The 22,657-nt window shown below is 55.5% G+C and overlaps 1 protein-coding gene across 6 annotated transcripts in view; it reads left to right on the forward strand.

The window, feature by feature from the left end:
• The window catches only part of PPP6R2 (protein phosphatase 6 regulatory subunit 2), a 59,867-nt gene extending 37,710 nt beyond the window's left edge, over nt 1–22,157 (forward strand). For 5 of the 6 annotated variants that reach the window (XM_087815008.1, XM_087815007.1, XM_016211689.2 and 2 more), the window contains 20 exons: nt 1,295–1,432; nt 2,987–3,052; nt 4,616–4,728; nt 5,089–5,202; nt 6,972–7,098; nt 8,036–8,188; nt 12,231–12,434; nt 12,851–12,915; nt 14,492–14,607; nt 15,832–15,935; nt 16,224–16,304; nt 16,622–16,719; nt 17,269–17,326; nt 17,497–17,618; nt 17,735–17,889; nt 18,247–18,409; nt 18,504–18,592; nt 19,020–19,182; nt 21,019–21,270; nt 21,359–22,157. In XM_087815008.1, the coding sequence (XP_087671134.1) occupies nt 1,295–1,432; nt 2,987–3,052; nt 4,616–4,728; nt 5,089–5,202; nt 6,972–7,098; nt 8,036–8,188; nt 12,231–12,434; nt 12,851–12,915; nt 14,492–14,607; nt 15,832–15,935; nt 16,224–16,304; nt 16,622–16,719; nt 17,269–17,326; nt 17,497–17,618; nt 17,735–17,889; nt 18,247–18,409; nt 18,504–18,592; nt 19,020–19,182; nt 21,019–21,270; nt 21,359–21,407 (2,430 nt within the window). In that variant the 3' untranslated portion in view covers nt 21,408–22,157. The remainder of the gene's footprint in view (nt 1–1,294; nt 1,433–2,986; nt 3,053–4,615; nt 4,729–5,088; nt 5,203–6,971; nt 7,099–8,035; nt 8,189–12,230; nt 12,435–12,850; nt 12,916–14,491; nt 14,608–15,831; nt 15,936–16,223; nt 16,305–16,621; nt 16,720–17,268; nt 17,327–17,496; nt 17,619–17,734; nt 17,890–18,246; nt 18,410–18,503; nt 18,593–19,019; nt 19,183–21,018; nt 21,271–21,358) is intronic. The other variant, XM_087815009.1, reaches the window with a different exon arrangement.
• The last annotated feature ends 500 nt before the right edge of the window (nt 22,158–22,657 follow it).

Genomic DNA, 22,657 nt, shown 5'->3' on the forward strand with positions numbered 1-22,657 from the left:
TCTAGGGTCATTAGTGAGGTTGGCTTATAATTTCCTGTTCTTATAATGTTCTAATCAGGTTTTTAGAATGACGTTTTTATGTCTATCTACAATGACATGGGGCATAATCTCACATTTTATGTTTCCTGAAAGACTGTATGTAAGATTGGGCTCATTTCTCTTTAAATGTTTGGTAGAGCCTGGAGTTTTCTCACAGAAAACAGATTTTGCATCTTTTGATGCTCTAGAGCTATTCAGACTGTTTATTTCTTCTTGTCAGTTTAGGTAAGTATGTTTTGTAAAGAAACTTTTACATTTCTAAATTCATATAAATTGGTATAAAATTGTCCCTGATAAGCTCTCATAGCTTTTATATGTGTAGGATCTGCAGTGATGTCCCTCGTTTCATTTCTAATAATCTTTCTCTCTAGGAGCTTAATCATTCATTTCAAAGAACCCTCCTCCCTCCACTTTTTCCTCTCCTCCCCTTCCTCCCAGCCCTGTGAGTGTGGCTGATACCCCCCAGCTGGATGGCTCTTCTCTTTGTCCCCATTGTTCCCAGTGGAGTCCTGGGTCTGCCCAGCACAGTGACCTGGACATGTAGGCACTTTTCCTCTGGCTGAGCTAAACGTGCAGACACATAGCCCGGAAGGACTCCGCCCAGGCTGCCTCCTCCACCTGCACACTCAACCTGCAGCCACCCCTGAGTAGTCCACCCCACGGTGCTGGCTGCCGTGTCCCCCTCCCCCTGGTGGCTTCATACTTCATACTTAGCTGTTCTCATCTTGTTGGCACTGATCACCAGCCAACCACACATCACTGCCTCCTCTTTTTTAAAACCTCAGTCCTTGTTCCCTGGGCCATGGGTGACTGGCTGTCTTGTGTGTTCTGTGCTCTTTAGGTTGGTGTCCCAGGTTCAGGGACTGTCAGCAGTGACCATCATCTCCTGGCTCAGCTTTGTCCGTGCTGGTTATTTCTGTTGAAAAAACTTGAGTCAGTGTGTCCCGAGTGGTTGCTGTGCACAGCAGCCTGTGTGGTCTCTTGGGCTGTTTGTGTCACGTTCTCACAGAGGGTCCCTGGCAAGCAAACCTCTGTCGGCCCAGGATCCTCATCCTCCCCACCCCCTGCCACTGCCTCTAGGACTCCTGTGTTCAGGCCTCTGCCTGGCCTTGCAGAGGCCTTTCTTATAGCTTTTTTAGGTCTTGCCATTATTTCTGCTCAAGATAATTGAAAATTAATCTTAGTGTTCTTCAGGGAGCATCTTATGGTGCAAGTAGGGTTGGACCTACTTGCTTACCAGGGTGTTTGACTTCAGGTGATTGTGTTCCTGAAGAAGAAAGACAAGTTCATCAGCCTGGTCCTAAAGCACATTGGCACCTCGGCCCTCATGGACCTGCTGCTTCGCTTGGTCAGCTGCGTGGAGCCAGCCGGGCTCCGACAGGAAGTCCTGAGGGTGAGTGTGTGGGCCTTGTTCTTGGAGCCCCATCCCTCTTTGGTGTGTCTGCAGATTCTCGAGTGTGTGTTGATGGCTGCATAGGAGGCCGGACTTGAGCGAAGGAGCTCGGAGCACTGCATGCTTGGCGCTCCCAGTTTCCCATCCCACACGGGTTCCTCCCTCTGGGGTCATCAGGGCTCTTGTCAGGCTTATACTTGAGGCTGGGTCTAGACTCCGCACCTTTTCCCTTGTCCTGTCTCAGTCCATTTAAAAGCAAAGAGCAGAGCAGTTCCTTCTATCCCCTCTGTGAAGAAGCAGAACCAAGCTTTCCTGACCACCCCTCTAGCCCCAGCCCCATGGCCTCAGGCAGGAGCTCAGGTGGGCTGGCTCTGTGTCCTGCACAAACCTGCGAGGAAAGCACGAGCCAACAAGGATTCCATGCAGGGAAATGGCAAAGACCAAGGTTACCTGTTATTTGTCCTGGAGTGTGTGCACGTTTCTGCCCTCATGGGTGTTCACAGTACCAGAAGCTGACCGTAGCTCCCTGAGGGCTTTCCCAGAAAAAAGGGGGTTCTTTACCCAGAGAAGCCCAGGAGATCAGTGCTGGGCAGCTTGTCCACTGGTGTTTGGAGAGTTTTGTTTGCCATGCAATTTAAAGTAAAATGTACCATTGTTCCTTCTTGCCCATTTTCCAGCTCCTGGAATCAGGTGAGTTTTCATCAAGGTGGCGGTGCTCAGTCTTAGGCTAGTAACTTGTATTACTCTGGAGAGCCTCCCACTAAAAGCCAGTCATATAGCCACAGCCCACAGCGAGCGCAGCATGAACGCCAGCTGTTCTTCAGAGTTCTTGGGAAGCCTGCACTGACCTGTGCTGTGCAGTCCTGGGTGCAGGTCATCCCGTTTCTGGATGAGGAGGTGCACAGGGGGAGCTGGGTGTGACCCAGGTCAACCGGGCCACCTCACCCTTGGACCTCCAATAGTGTCTAGCACATCCTCCTCCTGGTGCTCCTGCATCCTCACCAGGGTCCCTTTGCTCCTGATCTTGAAAAGGCCAGACACTGCAAGAGCAGAGGCCAAGCCCTGGCCAGTGTGGCTCCATTGGTTGGAGGGTTGTCCCATACACCAAAGGGTCGCGGGTTTGATTCCTAGTCAGGGCACATACCCAGGCTGCGGGCTCAGTCCCCTGCCTATGGGAAGCAGCAGATTGATGTTCCACTCTTTCCCTCCCCCTTCCTCTCTCTAGAAAATAAAAATAAAAACACCTTTGGGTGGGGATTAAGAAAAAGCCGCGGCTGAGCTGGGCCAGCATGGGGAGGGCTGGTGCTCGGCTCCTCAGACACACTGGTCTGCGTTTCACTCTGCGCCATTAGGACTTGCGGACGGCGGTTCCCTCCTCAGCAAACTTTGGGTCACTCCCAAACCTGGTCACTGCCCATTCTTTGTGGTCCTGGGCGGGCGCCTTGTAGGGCAGCGAATCCCTGGTGGAACCCGGTGAGTGGATACCTTCCACACCCAGGACTTCCCGTCGTCAGATGTGAGCAGAGTCATCAGCAGGCATCTTTTTCCTTTCAGTGGCTTAATGAAGAGAGGACCATTCAGAGACTCGTGGAATTGATCCACCCGAGTGAGCATGAAGACGTGAGTACTCGCCCACAGGCCCGCCTGCCGCAGGGCTCCTCACTCAGGTGTCGGGCAGCACCCTCTGCTGCTGTCTGGGGCCAGTCAGTCCCTTCCTCAGAGGAGGACCAGTGACGTACTTTTCTCTCTTCCTTTACCAAACACTGACTTCTAGACTTTTTTTTTACTAAAAAATAATGCATACATATCATAAAAAACAGTTTGAACAGATTGTATTAGCTGTCTGTACTTGAGTAATAGATTACCCTGAAACTTACTTGCCCAACAAGTACTTTTTTTCTTCGTTTCTGTGGATCAGGGATCTAGACACAGCCGAGCAGGTCCTCTGCCCAGGATCACTTATAGGGCATCTCAGGATCCACCTGGGGCAAGAGGGTTTGCTTCCCTCGTCGCTGGACCCTCGGCAGGACTCAGTTTCTTGAAGGCTGTTGACTGGGGCCACCCTCAGCCCCATGCCCCAGGGGCCTCTTCACAGAGCAGCTCACAGTGTAGCTGCTGGCTTCCTTCAGAGAGCAGGACGAAAGTCAGTCTCTTGTAGACTCATCTTAGGAGTGAGAATCCTCACTGGTGTGTTCTGCTCCTTAGAAGGGAGTGGCTGGTTCCAGCCGTGCTCAAGGACATGGTTACAGGGTGAGAGCTCTGGCAGGAAGCCCCCACTGCCAGTGAGAAGTACGTAGGGTGGTGATGGGCTTCCTCTGCCGACCCTTCCTTCCGTGGTAACCACGGGGGAGTGTGTGGGGTATTCCGACAGGCCTTTTCTCCATGCGACCAAGGAAATGCACTATCCTCAGCAATTTTGAGAGCAGTGGTGCTCACTTGTGTCGACCCTTAGCTGCCTCCAGGCCCTTCTGTTCTTTGTCCTGTCATGCTCTGGAGGGTGTCTGTGCCCCCGATCCCCCCATGAGTTTGAGCGTTGGGGGCTCACTGCTGTCACAGGTCCATAGGCAGGTTTGAAGCCACAGAGCCAACCTGGCTGCTCCCATTTTTTTGTGAGGTGGTGGTGGGTGCCCTTCCTTTAGCCCTGTGTCCCTGAAGTGTATATGTCAACACTACATGTCCTGACACCCCTGCAAGGGGCTAGGGCTGAATCTGTGTTTACCTGCCCCGTGGAAAACCCCCACGTGATGGGCAAGTGCACTGAATTAGGTTCCACATTTTCACGAGGTTCACGTTTCCCTGAAAAGTTGCATCCTTTGTTTTCCCTGTAGCAACTTTGGTATTTTCATGAACTTGCAGGACTTGTTCTGATTATTAGTAGCTCCTTGTTAATTTAAAATACAGTATCAGTAATGTGGTCACATATGCGTGTACCTTAACATGGTCCAAGGGGTGGAGCTGTACCTGCGAACCACAGGTGACTGTTGAGACTCAGGAAGTTCAGTGCAGCCAGGAGTCTGAGCAGACCTGCATCCTGACTGTGGAAAAGCAGACCTTGCATCTTGGAAATGAACTGGTTTAGAGAGTCCTGCAGCTTCTGGAAAATGAGTGGCAGGACTCTGATCGTCCGGCAGGCTGCTCTGCTGATGTTTCTCCTGGCCCTAACGGCCGTTTCCCTCTTTCCAGAGGCAGTCCAATGCTTCACAGACCCTCTGCGACATTGTCCGGCTGGGCAGGGAGCAGGGCAGCCAGCTGCCAGAGGGTCTGGAGCCGGACCCCCTTCTCGCAGTGCTGGAGTCGTGAGTGCTGGCCATGGGGCTGGTGGGCCTGGCCGATGGGTGGGTGCTGGGGTCCTTCTGAGTTGTGAGAACGTCTCCAAGCCCTATCTGAACACTTACACACACTGCTACTTCCTCTGATTTGGATTCCAATGAGCTGTTTGTGAAATGCTCACCCCGATCCAGTTGCATTGATGGGCCTACTTCCCACAGGAGGGTCTCTAGGCAGGTCCAGCGAGCCCAGGCCAGCAGGGGCAGGAACATCCTGAGAACCCTAGGCACCTGGCCTGAAACCTGAGCGTGTTGCACCTCCACGGGGAGGGGAGACGTCCTTTCTGTCTGCATCTGCTCCGCAGGCAGTGATCCATGTGTGTCTGACAGGCAGGACTGTGTGGAGCAGCTCCTGAGGAACATGTTTGACGGAGAACAGACTGAGAGCTGCCTCGTCAGTGGGACTCAGGTGTTGCTGACCTTGCTGGAAACAAGGCGGGCTGGGTGAGTGCCTCTTGTGAGGGAGGAGGTTGCAGGACACTGTGTGTGACACCTCAGTTGCAGGAGGCTTGAGTGCACAGTCTGATTTTCAGTTGTGCAGCTAGTCACATGGGTAGACTCTCTTTGTTGGAAAGGTAAATCCATGGCTATGGCCAAGCCCAAGCCCTCAATCCACTGCCCCCCTTTTATCCTTACCAGAGGACATGTTTCTGTTGATTTGAGGGAGGAAGGGAGAGAGAGACATTGATCGGTTTCTCCCTGTATGCACCCCAGCTGGGGATCAAACCCACAACCTGGGTATGTGCCCTGACCAGGAATCGAACCCATGACCCTTTAGTGTATGGGGTGACGCTTCTACCAACTGAGCCACGCGGCCAGGGAAGCCAAGTCCCCCTTGACCATCACCATCAGTCATGGTGCTCACTGTCACTTGTTTGCAGAGTGTTTATAGACCTGTCTGCGGAGTAGGTATGGCTGGTGGTTTTCCCAAGGACTGTCCCAACGAGTCCCCACAGCACGTGTGGGTTGTGTCTGTATGTGCGCATGGGGGGATGTGCATGGGGGTGTGCCCATGGGAGGTATATGCGTGGGGCGTATCTGTGTACATGGGTGTGTGTGCGTGGGGGGCGGGTGTTCATGGGGTATGTGCATTGCTGTCAGCTCTGTTCCGTCAGGAGCGGTGGTAATGGTCTCACTCTCCCAAGGAGACTGTAGTTCCCTCATTTCCTTATGCTGAAGGGAACTTCACTGTAGCCCCAGCACAGATAGCCTGTACATTTTTTTAATCTTTATTGATTTCAGAGAGAGGAAGGGGGAGGGGGAGAGAGATGGAAACATCAATGATGAGAAACATCAGCATCAATCAGCTGCTTCCCACAGGCCCCCCACTGGGGATCGATCCCACAACCCGGGCATGTACCCTGACTGTGAATCAAACCGATCTCCTGGGTCCTAGGTCGATGTTCAACGCCTGAGCCATGCTGGCCAGGCAGCCTGTACTTTTTAAAAAGAAAGAACAAGAAATGTCAGATTGGCTTAATCTCGGTAGTGAGGTTATTAGCAGTTTCTCTGTCTCTTTGTCTCTCTCTGTCTCTCTGTCTCTCTCTGTTTCTTTGTCTCTCTCTGTCTCTTTCTGGTACCCAATACATATTAACTTTTTACCTAAAAAGAGAATTACAATGTTATCATTTTCTCTAGTTAAGCAGCTGGAATATTGGATCTTTCACCTTCACGAATGCAGGAAGCCCAGGCTGTTCTGTAGCAGGTCAGGCTGCTCCAGTCCTGGTTCAGGCTCCATGTGATGAAGGGGCAGCATAGACATGAGGGAGACAGATGAGCCAGCTGATTCTTTTTGCTGTTTATCTTTTTACGTATTTAAAATTCTCCTATAATGATCATGTATTACTTTTATGATTGGAAAAAGTGTTTAAATAAAGATCTCAGAGATATCAGCTTGACAAAGCCAGAGGGACAGTGTGGGCTGGTCCTGTTTCCTGTTTCTCAGCCGAGAGGTGAGGATAACTGGATATTTTCAAAGCAAGAGGGGAGCAGAAATGGTTCCTGAGTGCGACGTCCCCAGCTTGTCGGGGGCTAGGCTGAGCCGTGGTACTCTGGGCCGTCACCTGGGAAAGCTTTCTAATGGCCTTGGGCATCTCTCTTCTCTCTGTATCAGTCACCATACCACCCTTGAGATGATTAGGGACATTGGGCAGGGGAGTGAGATGCCACAGAGGCCAGGGCGTTCCCGTCTCCATATGCTTCCTCATCCACAGGACAGAGGGCTTGGTGGACTCCTTTTCTCAGGGACTGGAGAGGCTGTGCACTGTCAGCGGCAGTGTCCTGCACAGCATTGAGCCGCGGCTGAAGGACTTCCACCAGCTCCTACTCCACCCGCCAAAGGTACAGGACTTGGGACAAGCAAAGTACCCACGGTTTACCCAGGATGAGTGAACACACTCACACTGCTATTCCCTGACTCTAACTTGAGAACCACCAGGCAGATGCCAGGGGCTTGATTTCAGACCCCCATCCCCTTAATGTCTGTCCTCTTAGGGGGAGCCTGGGGCTTGGACATTTTGCAGCCCCCCAGATGACTCTTGCATTCTTAAATAGGGGTCATCTGAGAGCCTACATTCCTCGTCAGCCTGGCCTCTGAGTCAGGGGCACCCACAGCCAAGGGTCAGGGGTCCCAGAGGAGGCTCTTGCTCAGTTCAGCAGCTCTGGGAGGCGCTTGGGGTCATGTTGAGGAAGTCCACTCTCTCATGGCCACCCCAGTCTGCCTCGCCCCTGCTGAGCTCAACTTAGCCCCTCCCCCAACTCAGCCCTTTGCTCCTGGTGCTTCTCCTGTGCGCCCACATTGGTTGACCACACTGCTTTATTTATCAGCTTGCTTAGTGTCTGCCTCCCCCCCAGGAAGGAAGCTTCACAAAGGCAGGGGTTCTGGAGCTTTCTGTTCATGGAAAGGTGGATGCGTTACACTGCTCGTGCAGGATCAGGAAAAACCTGAGTGCAGTCTGACAGGGCAGCTCTGCTCTCAGTCTCTCCCAAGAGTGTTCACAGCTGCCCCCTGAGGGCACTGGTCCTGTCTTGTTCACCAGGGTGCTCAGCCCTGTGGCTGGCAGGCTGGGACCAGAGTGCCGGGGCTTCTAGGTGCGGTGGCCCCCCTCACTCACTCTGTTATTCCTTCTTTTCCTCTTGCTGGCAGTGCTGCCTTGAGGAAGCCCCCACTCCCCCACTCCTCTGGCTGTGCCACATCACGGAGCAACAGCCCTGGCCCTTTGAGCAGTGGCCATGCTGGGCTGCAAGGTTCCAGTGGGTGGTGCTTCTGTGTTTGCAGAGAGCAGCAATCCTGACCACCATCGGCGTGCTAGAAGAGCCCCTAGGAAATGCCCGTCTGCATGGCGCCCGCCTCATGGCTGCACTGCTGCACACAAATACACCCAGCATCAACCAGGAACTCTGCCGGCTCAACACCATGGGCTTACTGCTGGTGAGTGGGCACCGCTGCCAGCCGCCCTCCGCCACGTGTCTGTCCACATATCTTGCAGGGCCAGGGTCCTCGGCAGTGGGCAGACCAGGCAAATGCCACAGGGCAGGGTCCATCGAGCAGGCAGCTGGACCCCAGCACCTTTGGGAGGGCCTGCCCAGCAGGGGGCTCTGGTTTGGTCCTGAAACAGGCACAGTCTGCAGAGAAACCATTTTCTGGACCCACCCCAGGCCTGACCACACCCTGAGCGGCAGTGGGATGTGCCTCTGTGTAGGCTCACAGAGAATCGCTCTGAAAGCAGAGGGCAGGTTTCCAGTCTGTTTGAGGGTGTGGGGTAATATGGTCCATGTCCTTCCAGACATTCTGCCTTCCGGTAGAACTTTGATTTTAGCTCTTTGACATAAAACATCCTAAAGGAACAGCTGCTCACTCCACAACAAGGCCCCTCTGCACTTCTTGTCAAAGCCAGTGGGAACACCCCTCATTCAGCAGGCACCCTGGAGGGCACCTGGGTGTCTGAGGAGAGGGTTAGGCAGGCAGAAGGGGGTGCTGATGGAGGGAGGCATCGCTCTGAGTGTGCACCAGGGCCAGATGCAGTCCCCAGGCTGCTCTTTGGCCTTGCCCTTGTCCCTTTGTCCCAGGAAGCTGAAATCTCTTTCAATTTAAATCATAATCCCAGAAGGAGCCAGCCTTGGAACTGGGCCTGAAGTACTGGCCTCATAAGCTGTTGCAGCCTTTGGAAATACCAGCAGGATTATGACCAACCTCCCTCCCTGTCCTCTTAAAATTTTGCTCTTTTCCACTCCCCTTTTGACTTTTATTGTGGTAGTAAATATGTAACATAAAATTTATAGCTGAATAATTTTTAAGTGCACAGTTAATTCAGTGGCATTAAACACACTCACAGCTTATGTAACCATCAGAGCTGCTTATCTCAAACAGAAACACCGACCACTGAGCCATCGATCCCTGTGCCCTCCCCCAGCCCCTTCACCCACCACCTGACTTTTTGTCTCTTGAGTTTAGCTACTCTAGGGACCTCCTATAAGTGGAATCACACAGTATTTGGCCTTGTGTGTCTTGCTTGTGTCGCTGAGCATGTCTTCAAGGTTTGTCCCTGTTACAGCAGGTGTCAGAATTTCCTTCCTTTTCTTGGCTGAATGATCTTCCACTGTGTAGATGGACCACGCTTGCTCATCCATTCATTAGTTGGGGATGCGTGGGTTGCTTTCACCGTTGGGCTGTTTTGAATATGCTGCTCTAAACACAGAGGCACAAACACCTGTTCGAGTCCAGCTTTCACTTCTTTTGAGCATATGCCCGGGAGGGGAGTAGCTGGGTCACATAGCAATTCTGTGTTCAACTTTCTGAGGAACTGACTGTTTTCCACAGCGGGTGCACCATTTTACATTCCCGCCAGCAGTGTGTGAAGGTTCTGATTTCTCCATGTCCTCGCCAAAACTTGTTTTTTGTTTTTTTTTAATAATAGCCATTATAACGGTTGTGAAGTAGTTGGTATCTCGTGGTGGTTTTGATTTGCATTTCCCTAGTGATGTTGAGCATCTTTTCATCTGCTTATTTTGGCCACATGTACGTTTTCGTTGGATGGCTGTCCAAGCCCTTTGCCCATTCTTGAATCAGGTTGTGTGGTTTTGGTTGTTGTTGAGTTATAGGAGTTCTTTATACATTCTGGATTAAGTTATTTTTTGACTTTCAATTCTGTGGGTTCTTTTCACTCTGTGGATGGTTTCCTTTGACACACAAAAGTCGTATCCAAGAAAGCATTGCGAAATCCACTATCATGCAGCTCACCCCCTATGTTTTCTAGGAGTTTTATATTGTTGCCTCTATCGCATCTTCGATCTGTTTTGAGTTGGTCTGTGTATGTACATAAGGTGAGGGTACAGCTTCATTCCACTGCCTGTGGGCGTCCAGTTCACCCAGCACCACCTGTTGAAAGACTGTCCTTTCCCCGTTGAATGGTTTTGGCACCTTTGTTGAAAATCAATTGACCATAAATGGGAAGGTTTAATTCTTGACTCTCAACTCTCTTCCATTGGTCTTCATGTCTGTCCTCATGCTAGGGCCACACTCTGCTGAAAACTGTAGCTTTGTAGTACGTTTTGAACTGAAGAATTATGAGTCCAACTTTGTTGGGGGTTTTTTTTGGTCAAGATTGTTTTGTCTTTTGAGGATCCCTTGTGATTTCATAAGAATTTTTGGATGGTTTTTTCTGTTTCTACAAAAAAAATGCCATTGGGTGGGATTTTGATAGAGATTGTGTCGAATCTGTAGACCATTTTGGGTGGTGGTGTCCATTAACAGAATTGTCCTCCATGGACAGTGCTGGGTGCACTTCCGTTTACTCAGGTCGTCTTCAGCTTCTTTCAGCATGTGTATGGTTCTCAGTGTACAAGTCCTTCCCTCCTGGTTTAATTCACTCATGAGTATTTTTTTCTTTTGGATGCTGTTGTAAATTGAATAATTTTTTTTTTTAATTTTTGGATTGTTGATTGTTAGTGTATAGAAATGCAACTGGTTTTTGTGTGTTGATTTTGTGTCTTGAAACTTGTTTATTAGATCTAACGGTTTATGTGAAATTTGTAGTTTTCTTCATATAAGATGTGTCATCTGTGAAAAGATAGTTTTACTTCCCCCACCCAGTTTGGACCCTCTTTCTTTCTCCTCCCTGACTGCCCTGTGAGCGCTTGCCACGCCCCGCCTCCCCTGTCCCGAGGAGACGCGCGCAGTCTATTGCACTGTGTGCTGTGGGCTGTCGCGGGTGCTCTTACACTGAGGGAGTTTCCTTCTCTTCCTAGTTTATTAAGTGTTTTGGGGTGGTTTTTTTTGGTTATTTTGTTTTAAAAAAATATGTATTTTTTATTGATTTCAGAGAGGAAGAGGGAGGGAAAGAGAGAGAAACATCAATGATGAGTCATTGATAGCTGCCTCCTGCACGCCACCCAACTGGGGATGGAGCCCGCAACCCGGGCATGTGCCCTGACCGGGAATCTAACCTCGATCTCCTGGATCATAGGTCGATGCTCAGCCACTGAGCCACACTGGCTGGGCTAAGTGTTTTTATAAAAAGAACCTATTGTTGAATTTTGTCCAGGGCTCTTCAGTGTCAGCGAGATAATTAGACAATTTTTGTCCTCTGATCAATAAACTGACCAAGTGGATGGTTGATTTTCACATTGACCCATCCTTACATCCAGGAATATCCCACTTAGCCATGGTGTGTAACCCGTTTAATATGCAGCTGAGTTCATTTTGCTAGTATTCTGTTGAGGATTTTTGCACACCCTCCCGCCCTTTCCCCCCACCCAGCCCCATTGCACCCTCCCTCCAAGTAGGCAGCAGTCTAGGATAGGCTGCTGTGGCCTCTGCTCTGTGTGAGGTGGCCCTGGGGGTGCAGATAGGTGTGCCTTCTCCACCTCTCCCCTCCAGTGCCTCCTTACCCACTTAAGGGGTCAGAGACTCAGGGACAGGCTGTGGTTGCTCTCCTCACCCCTGCCCCCATCTGGAGAGGCTGTGAGAGGAGGTGCTGCCTCCTCACTTGGCCTCCTCTGGGCTTCAGCTGGTGCAGCTCAGGTTTGGGTCCCTCTGGGTTCCTGTGGGCAGTGTCCACATGTGTGCCATCTGATTTCACATCCCTCCTGGGTGTTTGCAAATTTAGTACACTTCTACTGACTCATGGGTCAAGATACAATAATAAATGAAGAATATTAATTCTACATTGTGGAATGTGTAGAGTGTAGCTAATGTGGATTGTACTAGGAGATACACAGCCTTTTAAAAACACGGGATGAAAGAGGCTAGAAATGAGTGGCTCTTCTAATTTGGAGGCGAAAGGATTGATCCTCAGACATGTTCAGATGAGAGCAGAGCAGGCTCTTTCAGAAATTTCTCACAGAGGGATGATTTTAAGCAGATGCCTCAGCACCTGCCCGGCCGCCCACAGCCTGTGAGAATGGAGTGCTGCCCCCCTGGGTCCCATCAGGAGCAAACAGCCCAGGAACTTTCCTCTGTCCTGTTTCCCCAGGACCTGTTTTTCAAGTACACCTGGAACAACTTTTTGCACTTCCAAGTGGAACTATGCATAGCCGCAATTCTCTCCCATGCCTCCCGGGAGGACAGGGCAGAAGCCAGTGGACCCGAGAGCAGGGCAGAGCCTCCACCTGGGAACGGGGACTCAGGGACCCCCCAGCCTGTTGCCAGCAACCCCGAGAACACAATGGTGACCCATGTAAGTCCAGCCAGTGTCCAGTGTGTCATTGTGTGTTGCTGTGTGTTGCTGTGTGTCACTGTGTGCTGAGCCCCATGTGGACATTCACGTTGATGTGGGCCCTCTGAGCCAGCAGTGCCCCCCCCCATCCCCCGCGTTTTCTTTTCTTATCCTCACGTGACACGGTGAGCTGCCCTCCTTTAACCAGGAGAGGGAATCACAAGGAAAGGGCATGAGAACAGTTTCTGGGATTTGGGCCTTTTGAATACATGCGCGTGCACCCTTGACGTGGCACATCTTTCCTGCTCACCCGTGAGCGCTTCGCATGATGCTCACCTCCAGGCCACTGGCTTGCTTCCTGCTAAGCCCACTTGGTCCACGGAGGGTGGAGGGGAAGATGCAGCCCCTCATACCCTGACTGTCAGCCTGTCCCCCAGCTGTTCCAGAAGTGCTGCCTGGTCCAGAGGATCCTGGAGGCCTGGGAGGCCAATGACCACACACAGTAAGAACCTCTGGGTGTCTGAGGGAGTGTGCCTGAGGGGTCAGTGGGCCCCCGGGGCCCCATGGAAGGTTTGGTTTCCAGAAAGGGCTTCTGCTACTGAAGGAAACAGTTGCTGGGCTGCCTGGGAGGCCAGGGCACAGAGCTGACAAGCAGAGCCAGGCAGTCCCCGGGCCTGGGCTGTGTTCCTGTTCCCCCCTCCTACTCACCCCAACCCTCGCTCCCTAGGCCTCCTTCACCTTCCTCCCTCGCCTGTCCTGTGCCCACACTGTGTCCCGAATCCCCCGTCTGCCCACCCCCGCACCAGCCACTTCTGTCACTGAGCCCTTGAACCCTCAAAAGTGTCCACGCCACTTCCTGCTTCCTCCCTGCCCTGCGTGGCCTCTTGTTGCATGAGCATTTGGGCTCTTTCTGAAACACAGATGAGATGGTGTCACTTCTGCCTGAAGGTCTTGACCACCCAGGTCCCCAGGGTGCCCTGCAGGGTCCAGTGTAGGCAGCCCCTCCTTACTGCCCTGCCCTCTCTCTGCTGACTGCTGCTCCTCGGTGGGGCTGCCTCACTTCCCCGGGTTTATCCCTCATATCCTGCTCTCACTGAACCCACCAAGTTTGTCTGTTCTCGAGTGTCAGTGCACTGACGGGTCTGGCTGCCTTCCCCGGCCCCCTGCATGCAGTGCCCCACAAGACCCTGTGCCGAGCGTGCTCTCGTACAGTTTGCTTGTTTGTGTGGGTGGATTGAGGGAGGGCTCACAGCTGTCACTGAAGGTCTAAGGTGCACGGCAGGCCTCCACCCTGTCCGAGCTTCCCCTGTGGCCAGTGCTCCCCCTTCCCGCTCTCTCACCCCTTCTTCTGCCTGACCCAGCTCTCCAGCTCAGGTGCTTACTCGCTCACCTTGGCTCCTTTCTGGGTGTCATCAGGCTCTTAGGAGAGAGTGGTCAACAGCAGGCTCTGTCCACCCTATTTCACAGCAGAAGCTCCTGATTGGGTCTTGTATGTGGTGGTTAAGAAGTTGAATGCAGAGCCATGTGTTCATGGCAGCGTGGGGTGGACAGGTGGATACATGCCAGGACGAGCGCCCCCACACCTCAAGCTCAGGGAGGGGGCGACTTGCAGATCTAGAGAGCCTGTGATAGGCCCACTCTGGGTCCTGTGACTGTTCTTATTTCCCTAGAGCTCAGGCGTGCCCTGTCAGCACTTGCCGCAGGGGTGCGTTTATATTTTAACTTTCCATGTCTTCTGCTGCTGAACTGGGCTTCCCCTAGGCAGTGGGCTCCAGGCTGTGTAGGAGGGGCTCTGGGAGTCAGGAAAGTGGAGGTGCCTGAGTGCTGGTGAGGGGTGTAGCATGGATGGCCGGGTAGGAGAGTCTGAGCAGGCCTGCTGGTGTGGAGGGCTGCATGTTATATGTGGGGAGCATAAGCTTTGAGCCCCACTGTTACCTGTTTTCTGGTCTGCATAGTGGGGGTGGGAGCAGCGTCTCCCAACACCAGCGTCCCGCAGGCGAGGCTGTGAGGAGGGACTTGCGGGCGGTGAGGAAAAGCCCTGGCCTGGCAGCCACCCTCATACTGCCCTTCACTCTCAGGGCAGCAGGTGGCATGAGGCGTGGGAACATGGGTCACCTCACCCGGATTGCCAATGCAGTGGTGCAGAACCTGGAGGGGGGCCCCACACAGACCCCTGTCAGCGAAGTCATCCGAGGTGAGCCCTGTGCCAGGTCTGGGTGCCCTACCCACCCCCACCCTCGCAGGTGGTAGCTGCTTGGGTACCAAGACGGTTGACTTGCCTTCCCATGGGGGGTGGGCTCCCCTTGGGGTGGGTCTGGGCCCTGGCACCCACCCTGTTGGGCAGGCATCTATTCACAGCTCAGGGCTGGCTCTCACGAGCGGCCACACTGCTGCTCACACCCGCCCAGGTCCTGCCCAAACACTGCCCTGCACAGCCCAGCTCTTCTCTGAATTCAGGTAGCCCCTCTCCTGGCCAGGCCTCACCTCTGCCCTGGACACACACCCCCCCGCCCTGGGCTTCCTCCTGCATCACTCTGCAGGGGCACTCCACCTGGAGGCTTGTGCCCTTGCCTTTTCCCATCTCTCACATTCTGGGCACAGTCCTCAGCTCTGGGCTTCGTGGGCTGAGCTGGGAAGGGCCCATGTGGCTTCACTGGCGAGGAGGTACCAGGCCAGTACGAGCAGGGTGTGCCCAGGGTGCCAAGAGGCAGACAGGCAGGTGGACTGGAAGATGGCCAGGAGGTGGAGTGTGCTGAGTGAGTCAAGGAGAGCCTGGGGGTGACAGGCAGTGATGGGGGGATGGATGGTGACGACCCCCAGAGTTCAGTAAGGACAGTCTGTTCCCAGCCATGTTGGCCTTGCGACAGAGCTGGCTAAGGGTGAGCTGAGTGCTGTGCTCAGGGAGCGGTGTGGCACGAAACAGTGCTATCTGGAAGGGCCCCACAGAGGGTAGTCTCAGCTGTGGCAGTGCGCCCTGTGGCCGCAGGCAGGCATGAGCCCAGGAAGTCCCGGTAGAGGCAGGGGTGTTCTCAGTCAGTGGCCTTCAGGCTGGGGTCAGGTCTCCTGGTCCATTGGTCCCCATGATGAGGGTGGGGGCCCAGGGAAGTCTCCCCAGGAAGGCCCAGATTGGGAGGCGACGGGCAAGTGTGATCTTCCCTCACCGTTTCAGGGCATGAACCTTTTTGAGGCTCTGACCTCTCCAGAGAAACAGACATAGGCCTGCGGGTTGTGCTGAGGCAGGCCATCAAAAAAACTAACTGCAGCGTGTCTGTGTCTGGGGGCCCCTGTGTGCCAAGTAAACTCAGGGCTTTGATACCTGCTGAGGTTGGACTTGGTGCCTGCACAACCCCTTGAGGCCCTGTAGCACTCCCAGCAGCTCTCAGAGGTCACCCCCGGGCCCTCTGGGACTCTCCACCAGGCAGCACTTCCCTTGCAGGGCTCCCTGCGGATTGCCGAGGGCGCTGGGAGAGATTTGTGGAGGAGACGCTGACGGAGACCAACCGCAGGAACGCCGTGGACCTGGTGAGCTCCTCTGGTGTGTGTGTGCGGGAGGGGCTGGATTGTATGCTGCCACCTCTGCTCTGTGTCCAGACACAGACCCTTCTGCCTCAGGGTGGGCTGGTCCGAGTGAGAGCCTGAGGCCCCGAGCAGAGCTGCTGCAGCCCCTCGTCCCTGTCCCTGTCATGTCAGGAGCCCCAGTGTGGTCTTGGAGGCCTCCTCATGCCCAGATCCAGTGTGGGCTGCACCGAAGGAGCCCCCTGGGCACCAGCCCCGGGGTGCAAGCTCACACCCACCTCTGTGCTGTCGCAGGTGAGCACACACCACCTCCACCCCTCGAGTGAAGATGAGGACATGGAAGGCGCTTTCCCTAGCGAGCTGTCCCTTCAGCAGGTGTGTGTGGCCCGCTCTTCTCCGCAGTCAGGGCAGCCCTTAGGCCTGTGTGGTGTCCTGGGTGGCATCTCACCAACCTGCCCTGGGAGATGGCCAAGGGCTTTCCTCCTGTGTACCTGGCCTGCCCATTCACGCTGAGATGAGGGGGACACCCCCCCAGAGCCACTTACATAGATGGGACCCTTGGGGGATATGGTGGGTGAATTAAGAGTTAAATAGGCTGTTCAGATGCGACTACACGGCACACGCCCGAGTGGTCATGAGGGGCAGAGGCTGAGTCTGAGGCCTGTCCTGCGATACTTGCCTGTCTCTCCCAGGCTTTTTCCGAGTACCAGGTCCAGCAGATGACGGCCACCTTCGTGGACCAGTTTGGCTTCAATGACGAGGAGTTTGCAGATCAGGACGACAGCGTCAAGTGAGCCTATCTGAACGTGCCTGGGACTGCGGCTGCCTCCCTTACGCACCATGACCGTGATTCTCACCATCACCGCCTCCCACCCCGTCAACCCCCGTCCCTTTTGGAAGGACAGAGTTGGGCTCTGCTCAGTGTGACCAGGTCCCAAGCCTGTGGCTTGGCCCTGCCTGGCCCTAGAGGCCATCCCCTACTTCCTCAGCTGAGAGCCAGCTGTGACCGTGTGTGGGAGGGGCTGGGCTGAGTGCCTCCAGACATCCTTAGGGAAGGCAGATTGTCACTTGTGCAGACCAGACACAGCAGCCACCCAGGTTGCTCCCTCAGAGCTGGAGAGAAAGCAAGTGAGCACAGGAAATGGTTCCCAACCTGGGTGATGGACACACTCCTGGACTGGCTGCAGAGCCCTAGCCTTCCGCTCTCAGCCCCCACCTGGTCTGCTACAGACTCCCCCAGGCCCCCAGCCCAGCCCCTCGCCTGTCTCAGCACACTGCGGCCCTGAGGTGGTCACCCAGATGCCCTGGTGCTGAGAGTCACATTACTCTTTTCTCTCAGTGCTCCATTCGACAGGATCGCAGAGATAAACTTCCACATTGACGCCGATGAGGACAGCGTGAGTCCCCAGTTGGTGTTTGTCCGAGGTGGACAGAGACAGGGCAGTGGGTGGGCAGCAGGGAGAGGGGCTGCTCCATGGGAGCCCTGTCCCTCCCCAGCTGGGCACCTGTCCTGTGGGGCTGTGGACTGGGCCTTTGGGAGCCGTGTGGAACACATGGGTTCTCTCAGCCCAGCGCGGCTCTGTTTGAGGCCTGCTGCGGGGACCACATCCAGCCCTTTGATGACGACGAGGACGACATCTGGGAGGACAAGGAGACTCACTGTGCTGCCCGGGGGGTGGCCAGAGCCAGGTGTGTGGCCACCCATCCTTCCTGAGCTTCCCCGAGGAATAGGCCCCTGGACACTTGTGTACCCCAGCCCTGCCCCAGTTGTGACGCTCCACTGTGCTGAATGTGCTTTCACCCAGGTTTGGGGGCCCTCCTGCCTCAGAGAGCTGCCCAGAGAATGGCCTGGCTCGTGGAGACCAGGATGGGAAGGAAGCTGACAGGGATGTGGCTCTGGCAGGGGCTCCTCAAGCCACTGCTCAGAAGGGTGGTCCCCACGTGGAAGATGGCTCAGAAGGTAGGTGCTTGCAGTGCAGAGTTCAGATTGAGTAGGGGACACGGGTGATGGAAGATTGGTGCCCTGGCAGGTGCTCCAAAGGGTCTGACACCTGCTGACCTGCCTGTACACACTCTGGAGCACATGGTCCTGAAGGCAGTGGCTTCCATGTGCCCCCGAGTACGAGGACACGGAGTTGATGGCAGATGCTGTGGCTCATTCCTCGGCAGCTCCTCTCAGCCACATCGTCCACCAGTGCCATTGGGAGGACACCACTTCTCGTGTGTCCTGCTGTGTCTGGGCTGAGGGCTCTGAGGTCAGGTGGGGCCGACTCCCTGGTGCAGGGGCCTGGACCATTCACTGTGCCTCCCCCTGTAGGTGCCACATGGACTGTGTTTGATGAGCCTGTGAACCCAACTGCTTCAGCCCCGGGAGTGGCGATGGACGTGGGCTCCAGCGTATGGGCAGCCAGTGTCCCAAGCACCTCAGCTCCGGAGGAGAAAGGCTGGGCGAAGTTCACTGACTTCCAGCCTTTCTGCTGGTAAGGAAGGCGGGCAGGCTGGAGTGACCCTGTCAGCCTCGGAGGCAGCGTCTCCCCAGCACAGCCTCAGCCTCAGCCTCGACTTCGTCCACAGCTCCGATTCGGGGCCCAGGTGCAGCTCCCCAGTGGACACAGGACATGGCGATGCCCAGGGTGGCCTGAGTCAGGGCCCAGAGAGAACCCGTGAGTCGGAGCAGCTCCCATGGCAGGGCAACGGGAGGAGGCGGCCCAGGCCCAGGATGGGTGGCAAGGCCTTTGCGCCACCATTGGAGGGAGGGTCTGCCCCTGCACCCGTCTGTGCTCCTGGGAACCCTGGCTGCCTTCCTAGTGCCATTGCACACACACTGTGCCACCTCTGTGGCAGTCATGGGGCCTGTCCAGAACCTCTGGCCCTGGGCTCATCAGTCTTGGAAGCCCCCAGGGTGTCAGGGCCACAGAGGGAGGGGTGGGACTTAGAAGCCACAGGGGAGGACAGTTCCTTCATGGGCAGACACTCCCCGCAGCAGGCAATGTGTGGACAGTTTCCATTTTTCGGGGTGAAGCTCTTGCATGCCCACGAGTTTGGGGGCCCCTCCACCCTCACCATTGTCACCTGGCCCCTGTTTTGCAGTTGGCCCTGCCTCCCCGTGTGCCTGGAATGTGTGTGTATCCAGGGACACTCCTCTGGTAGCCTCCGACAGTGACGAGGACCAGCAGAAGGTGGCTGTCGCCTCAGAGGCTGTCAGTATGGGTCCCGGCCGGGAGGCCCCCCCACTGCCCACGTCGGTCCCCAGGTGTGCAGGGTGGGGTGGGTGCAGGCCCCAAGCCACAGGGATCTGGTTGTCCACAGCACTCTGCTTGCCCAGGAGCAGGTGGACCCTGCTGCCCTGACGGTCCTGTGACCCTTGGAGGTGTGCTCTGTGGGGAGGGATGACCAGGGGTGAGGGGTACTGAGACAGAACAGAGGACCTGAATGTTCCACCCCAAGGACCAGGGAATGGGGCTTCCCCACCCATAGGCCCACTTTGGAGAGCAGGGTCAGACCTGTGGAGTTCCAGCCGTGGTGAGCTACCACCCCAGGCTCTGGGGTTGCCTTGGTGGGGAGGAGGGGTTGGCTTTCATCCTTTCTGGGGCGTGCTGAGTCCCAGACATGTGCCCACCTAAACCGGGCACCTTGGAAATGCCGGTCACACTCAGTATGGGTGGGGATGTGTCAGGACTTTGCAACTGAACCCTGATGTGGGGGTGTCCTCCGTGCAAGCTGAGCCCCCATCCCTCATCCCTACACTCAGAAAGTCCAGGCCTGTGGGATCCATTGATGGACAGACCTCTTCTGGCTGGACTGGGGAGGGGAGGATGGTATAAGGAGTTGTGTTTTGGAAACTAGGGAGAGTGGCAGGCAGCCTGGGGGGATGTTGGAGGAGGTGCTGCTGGCACTAGGCTTCCTGGGCTGGACCCCCCAGGAGGGCACAGGGAGCAGATGCAGATCGGGCACTCACAGGAGGTGGGTGCTCTGGGTGAGATGGTGCCTTCCGTTGGTTTCCCCCCACAGGTGGGGCATGTCGGTACCTGGCAAGGCCCCACCCACTCCCGGTTTCCACGTGATGGTGGGGGTCCAGCTCTGGCTCATAGCATGCTCATTCCCGGGACCCCGGACGACATGGCCTGTCCCCTTGGGCCCCTCCCTGGGGTTTGCAGCAGGGCAGGGCCCTGAGGAAGTGGGGCCAGGAGAGGTAGCAAGCGGGCGCCAGGGATTCCTGAAGGGGTTTAGTTCATTCTTGAAGAATCATCATAGCCCTGGCCGGTGTGGCTCAGTGGTTAGAGTATCAGCCGTGGACTGAAGGGTCCCGGGTTCAATTTTGGCCAAGGGCATGTACCTGGGTTGCAGGCTCAATCCCCGGCCACGGTCAGGGCTCGTGTGGGAGGCAACTCATCCATGTGTCTCACATCGATGTTTTTCTCGCCCTCCCTTCCACTCTCTCTGAAAAGCAATAGAAAAAATATCCTTGGGGGAGGATTAAAAAAAAAGAATCATTACAATTCCTAAACTTTTTCAGTCTCTCCCCTCCTAAAAACCAACTGTGCTCTGGAAAGCGGGCTATGTCATTCCAAAAGCAAGCTGTTTCCACGGGGCTGTCTGTGTGGGTCTTGCTGTCTGCCCGCCCTGGCCCACGTGGGCTTGCGTGTCCAGTGTGGTCTGTTTCACATGCTGCCGACCGCACCCAGCACAGCCCCCACAAGGACCCTGAGGACCCTCTCCTGACTGCTCTTGCAGGCAGGCTCCCAGGGGGCCTCATAAGGGTGGAGTTGACATCACGCAGTGGAAGTGAGCGCTGGGCAGGTGTGGGCCAGGCCAGGGAGCCCGGGGCTCACCTTCCTGGGCTGCAGCAAGAGGGGTCAGGTTGTCCCTAGGTCACCATCATTCCCTGGGCCTTTCCAGGTGTGGGAGGGCGAGTTCTGGGGAGACATGGCCTGTGGGCTGTTAGGGAAGTGGCTGGGCCAGGTGTGGTCCACAGTAATGAGGGTCCCGGGGAGCAGGTCTGGAACAGGGTAGGGGGCTGCCTAGGAGAGTGGACTGGCAGGTTGCCTCTGGGGCAGCCCAGGTAACTGAGTCCATGCCTGCCACACAGGGCCACCAGCACGCTGCCAGGTCCCACCTCCCCTGCACCTGTAGAAGCCACCTCCACTCTGGCTGGGGCTGTGCCCCCCGAGACAGCCACCACAGCACTGAGCAAGACCAGTCCTGCCCCAGCCACCCCAGGAGTCTCTTCTGTATTGACCGTGGCAGTCCCCCCAGGGCCCATGGTGACTATCACCACTGCAACCACAGCCAGCCCAGCCGTCTCCACAGTGGCCGTTCTGGGGACAGTGACAAAGGACAGGTGAGCAGGCCGGGCCAGGGAGAGGGGACTGGACAGGGACCCTTGGACCCTTGGACCCTTGGGTTCCAACCCCCCACTCTTCCTGCAGGAAGACGAATGCACCGCCTGCAGGAGCCACCTCCAATGGCCCCGTGTGATGCTGCCGCCCAGCCATGGCACACCCTTAATCAGAAAACTACCTGGTGATGCAACTTGTCTTTTTTAATTTTATTTAATTTTAAAATAAATGCTGCATTGGTAAAGCTGGCAGTTGGACCCAGTCGGACGGCCCAGCTCGCGTCGCTCCTGCCTGACCCCACGCACAGCAATAAGGCTTCAGACGTGCGCTCTGCCTGCCAGAGCCGGGGCCTTGACCCTGAGGTGCCACGAGGACTGAGGGCGTGATGGGCGCGGATGCCACAGACTGCCAGCCTGTTTTTACCGATTTTTTTAACAAACGCAGAGAGCCGTGTTTGCACTTTGTATCTAGCTGCAGTGAAGGGTCTCCCTGACTCGGGACGAATGCGCGTCCAGAGCTGGGCTGGCCACACACAGGGTCTTAGCTGCCCAGTGGCCCTGGGAGCTGGCCTTTGAGCCAGAATGCAAAATATGACTGCCTTAAAAATACCAAGACCCTCGTGGCCTGGCAGGGGTATCCTGGCCCTGGCACTCCGGTGCATTTGGGCACCTGGCAGGAGCTGGCCATGAGCTTGCAGAAGGGGGCAGGGGGCAGAGACTGGCCCCAGCAGTGCTGGGTGGGTGGGGTCTGCACCTGTTGGGCGCAGGGCCATCGTCCCGGAAGGCCTGCAGGATTGTGTGATGCTGAGTCCATTTTTAATGTTCTGATGATCTGACAGGGCACCCAAAACCCCAACTCCCAATAAAGTTGTGTTGTTCTTACTGACAAACCGGAGTATTGTTAAGCTGCATGCCCTGGAGCCCCAACCTGGCCAGCGGAGGGTGGGGGTGGGGGCAGGGGCGGGGTGTCTGCTGCCCCAGCTCAAACACCTGAGCAACAATGAGCAGAACACTCTGAACAAATACTGAGCTTTTCCTCCTTGTGAGCAAACTGCCTGGCGCGCGCTTGCTCAGAGGGAGGGCCACCCTGTCTTCCCTGGCCAGGTGGGAGGGGCAGCTAGAGGGCAGAGTAAGGTGACACTCACCCCGGGGTCTGTCCCTGGCTGCTCAGGGCCAGGAGGATGGTCTCCAAGGCAGCCCTGGTGCTGCACTGACCTTGCCCCAAGGCCCCTGCTTTGGTGATTTCTGGCCTCTTGCCCCCCGGCCTCAGGGAATAGCCCCATGGCCTCCACATGAAATCCAGGCACAGGACCCAGACCTTTGGGTTTCCTGAGTGTTGGAAACCTTGGTCCCACAGCCGTCCACGTGGCGTAGGGAAGACCAGAGGGTC

Source organism: Miniopterus natalensis, chromosome 2 (assembly GCF_054644295.1).
Source record: "Miniopterus natalensis isolate mMinNat1 chromosome 2, mMinNat1.hap1, whole genome shotgun sequence".
In the NCBI taxonomy this organism is placed as follows: domain Eukaryota; kingdom Metazoa; phylum Chordata; class Mammalia; order Chiroptera; family Miniopteridae; genus Miniopterus; species Miniopterus natalensis.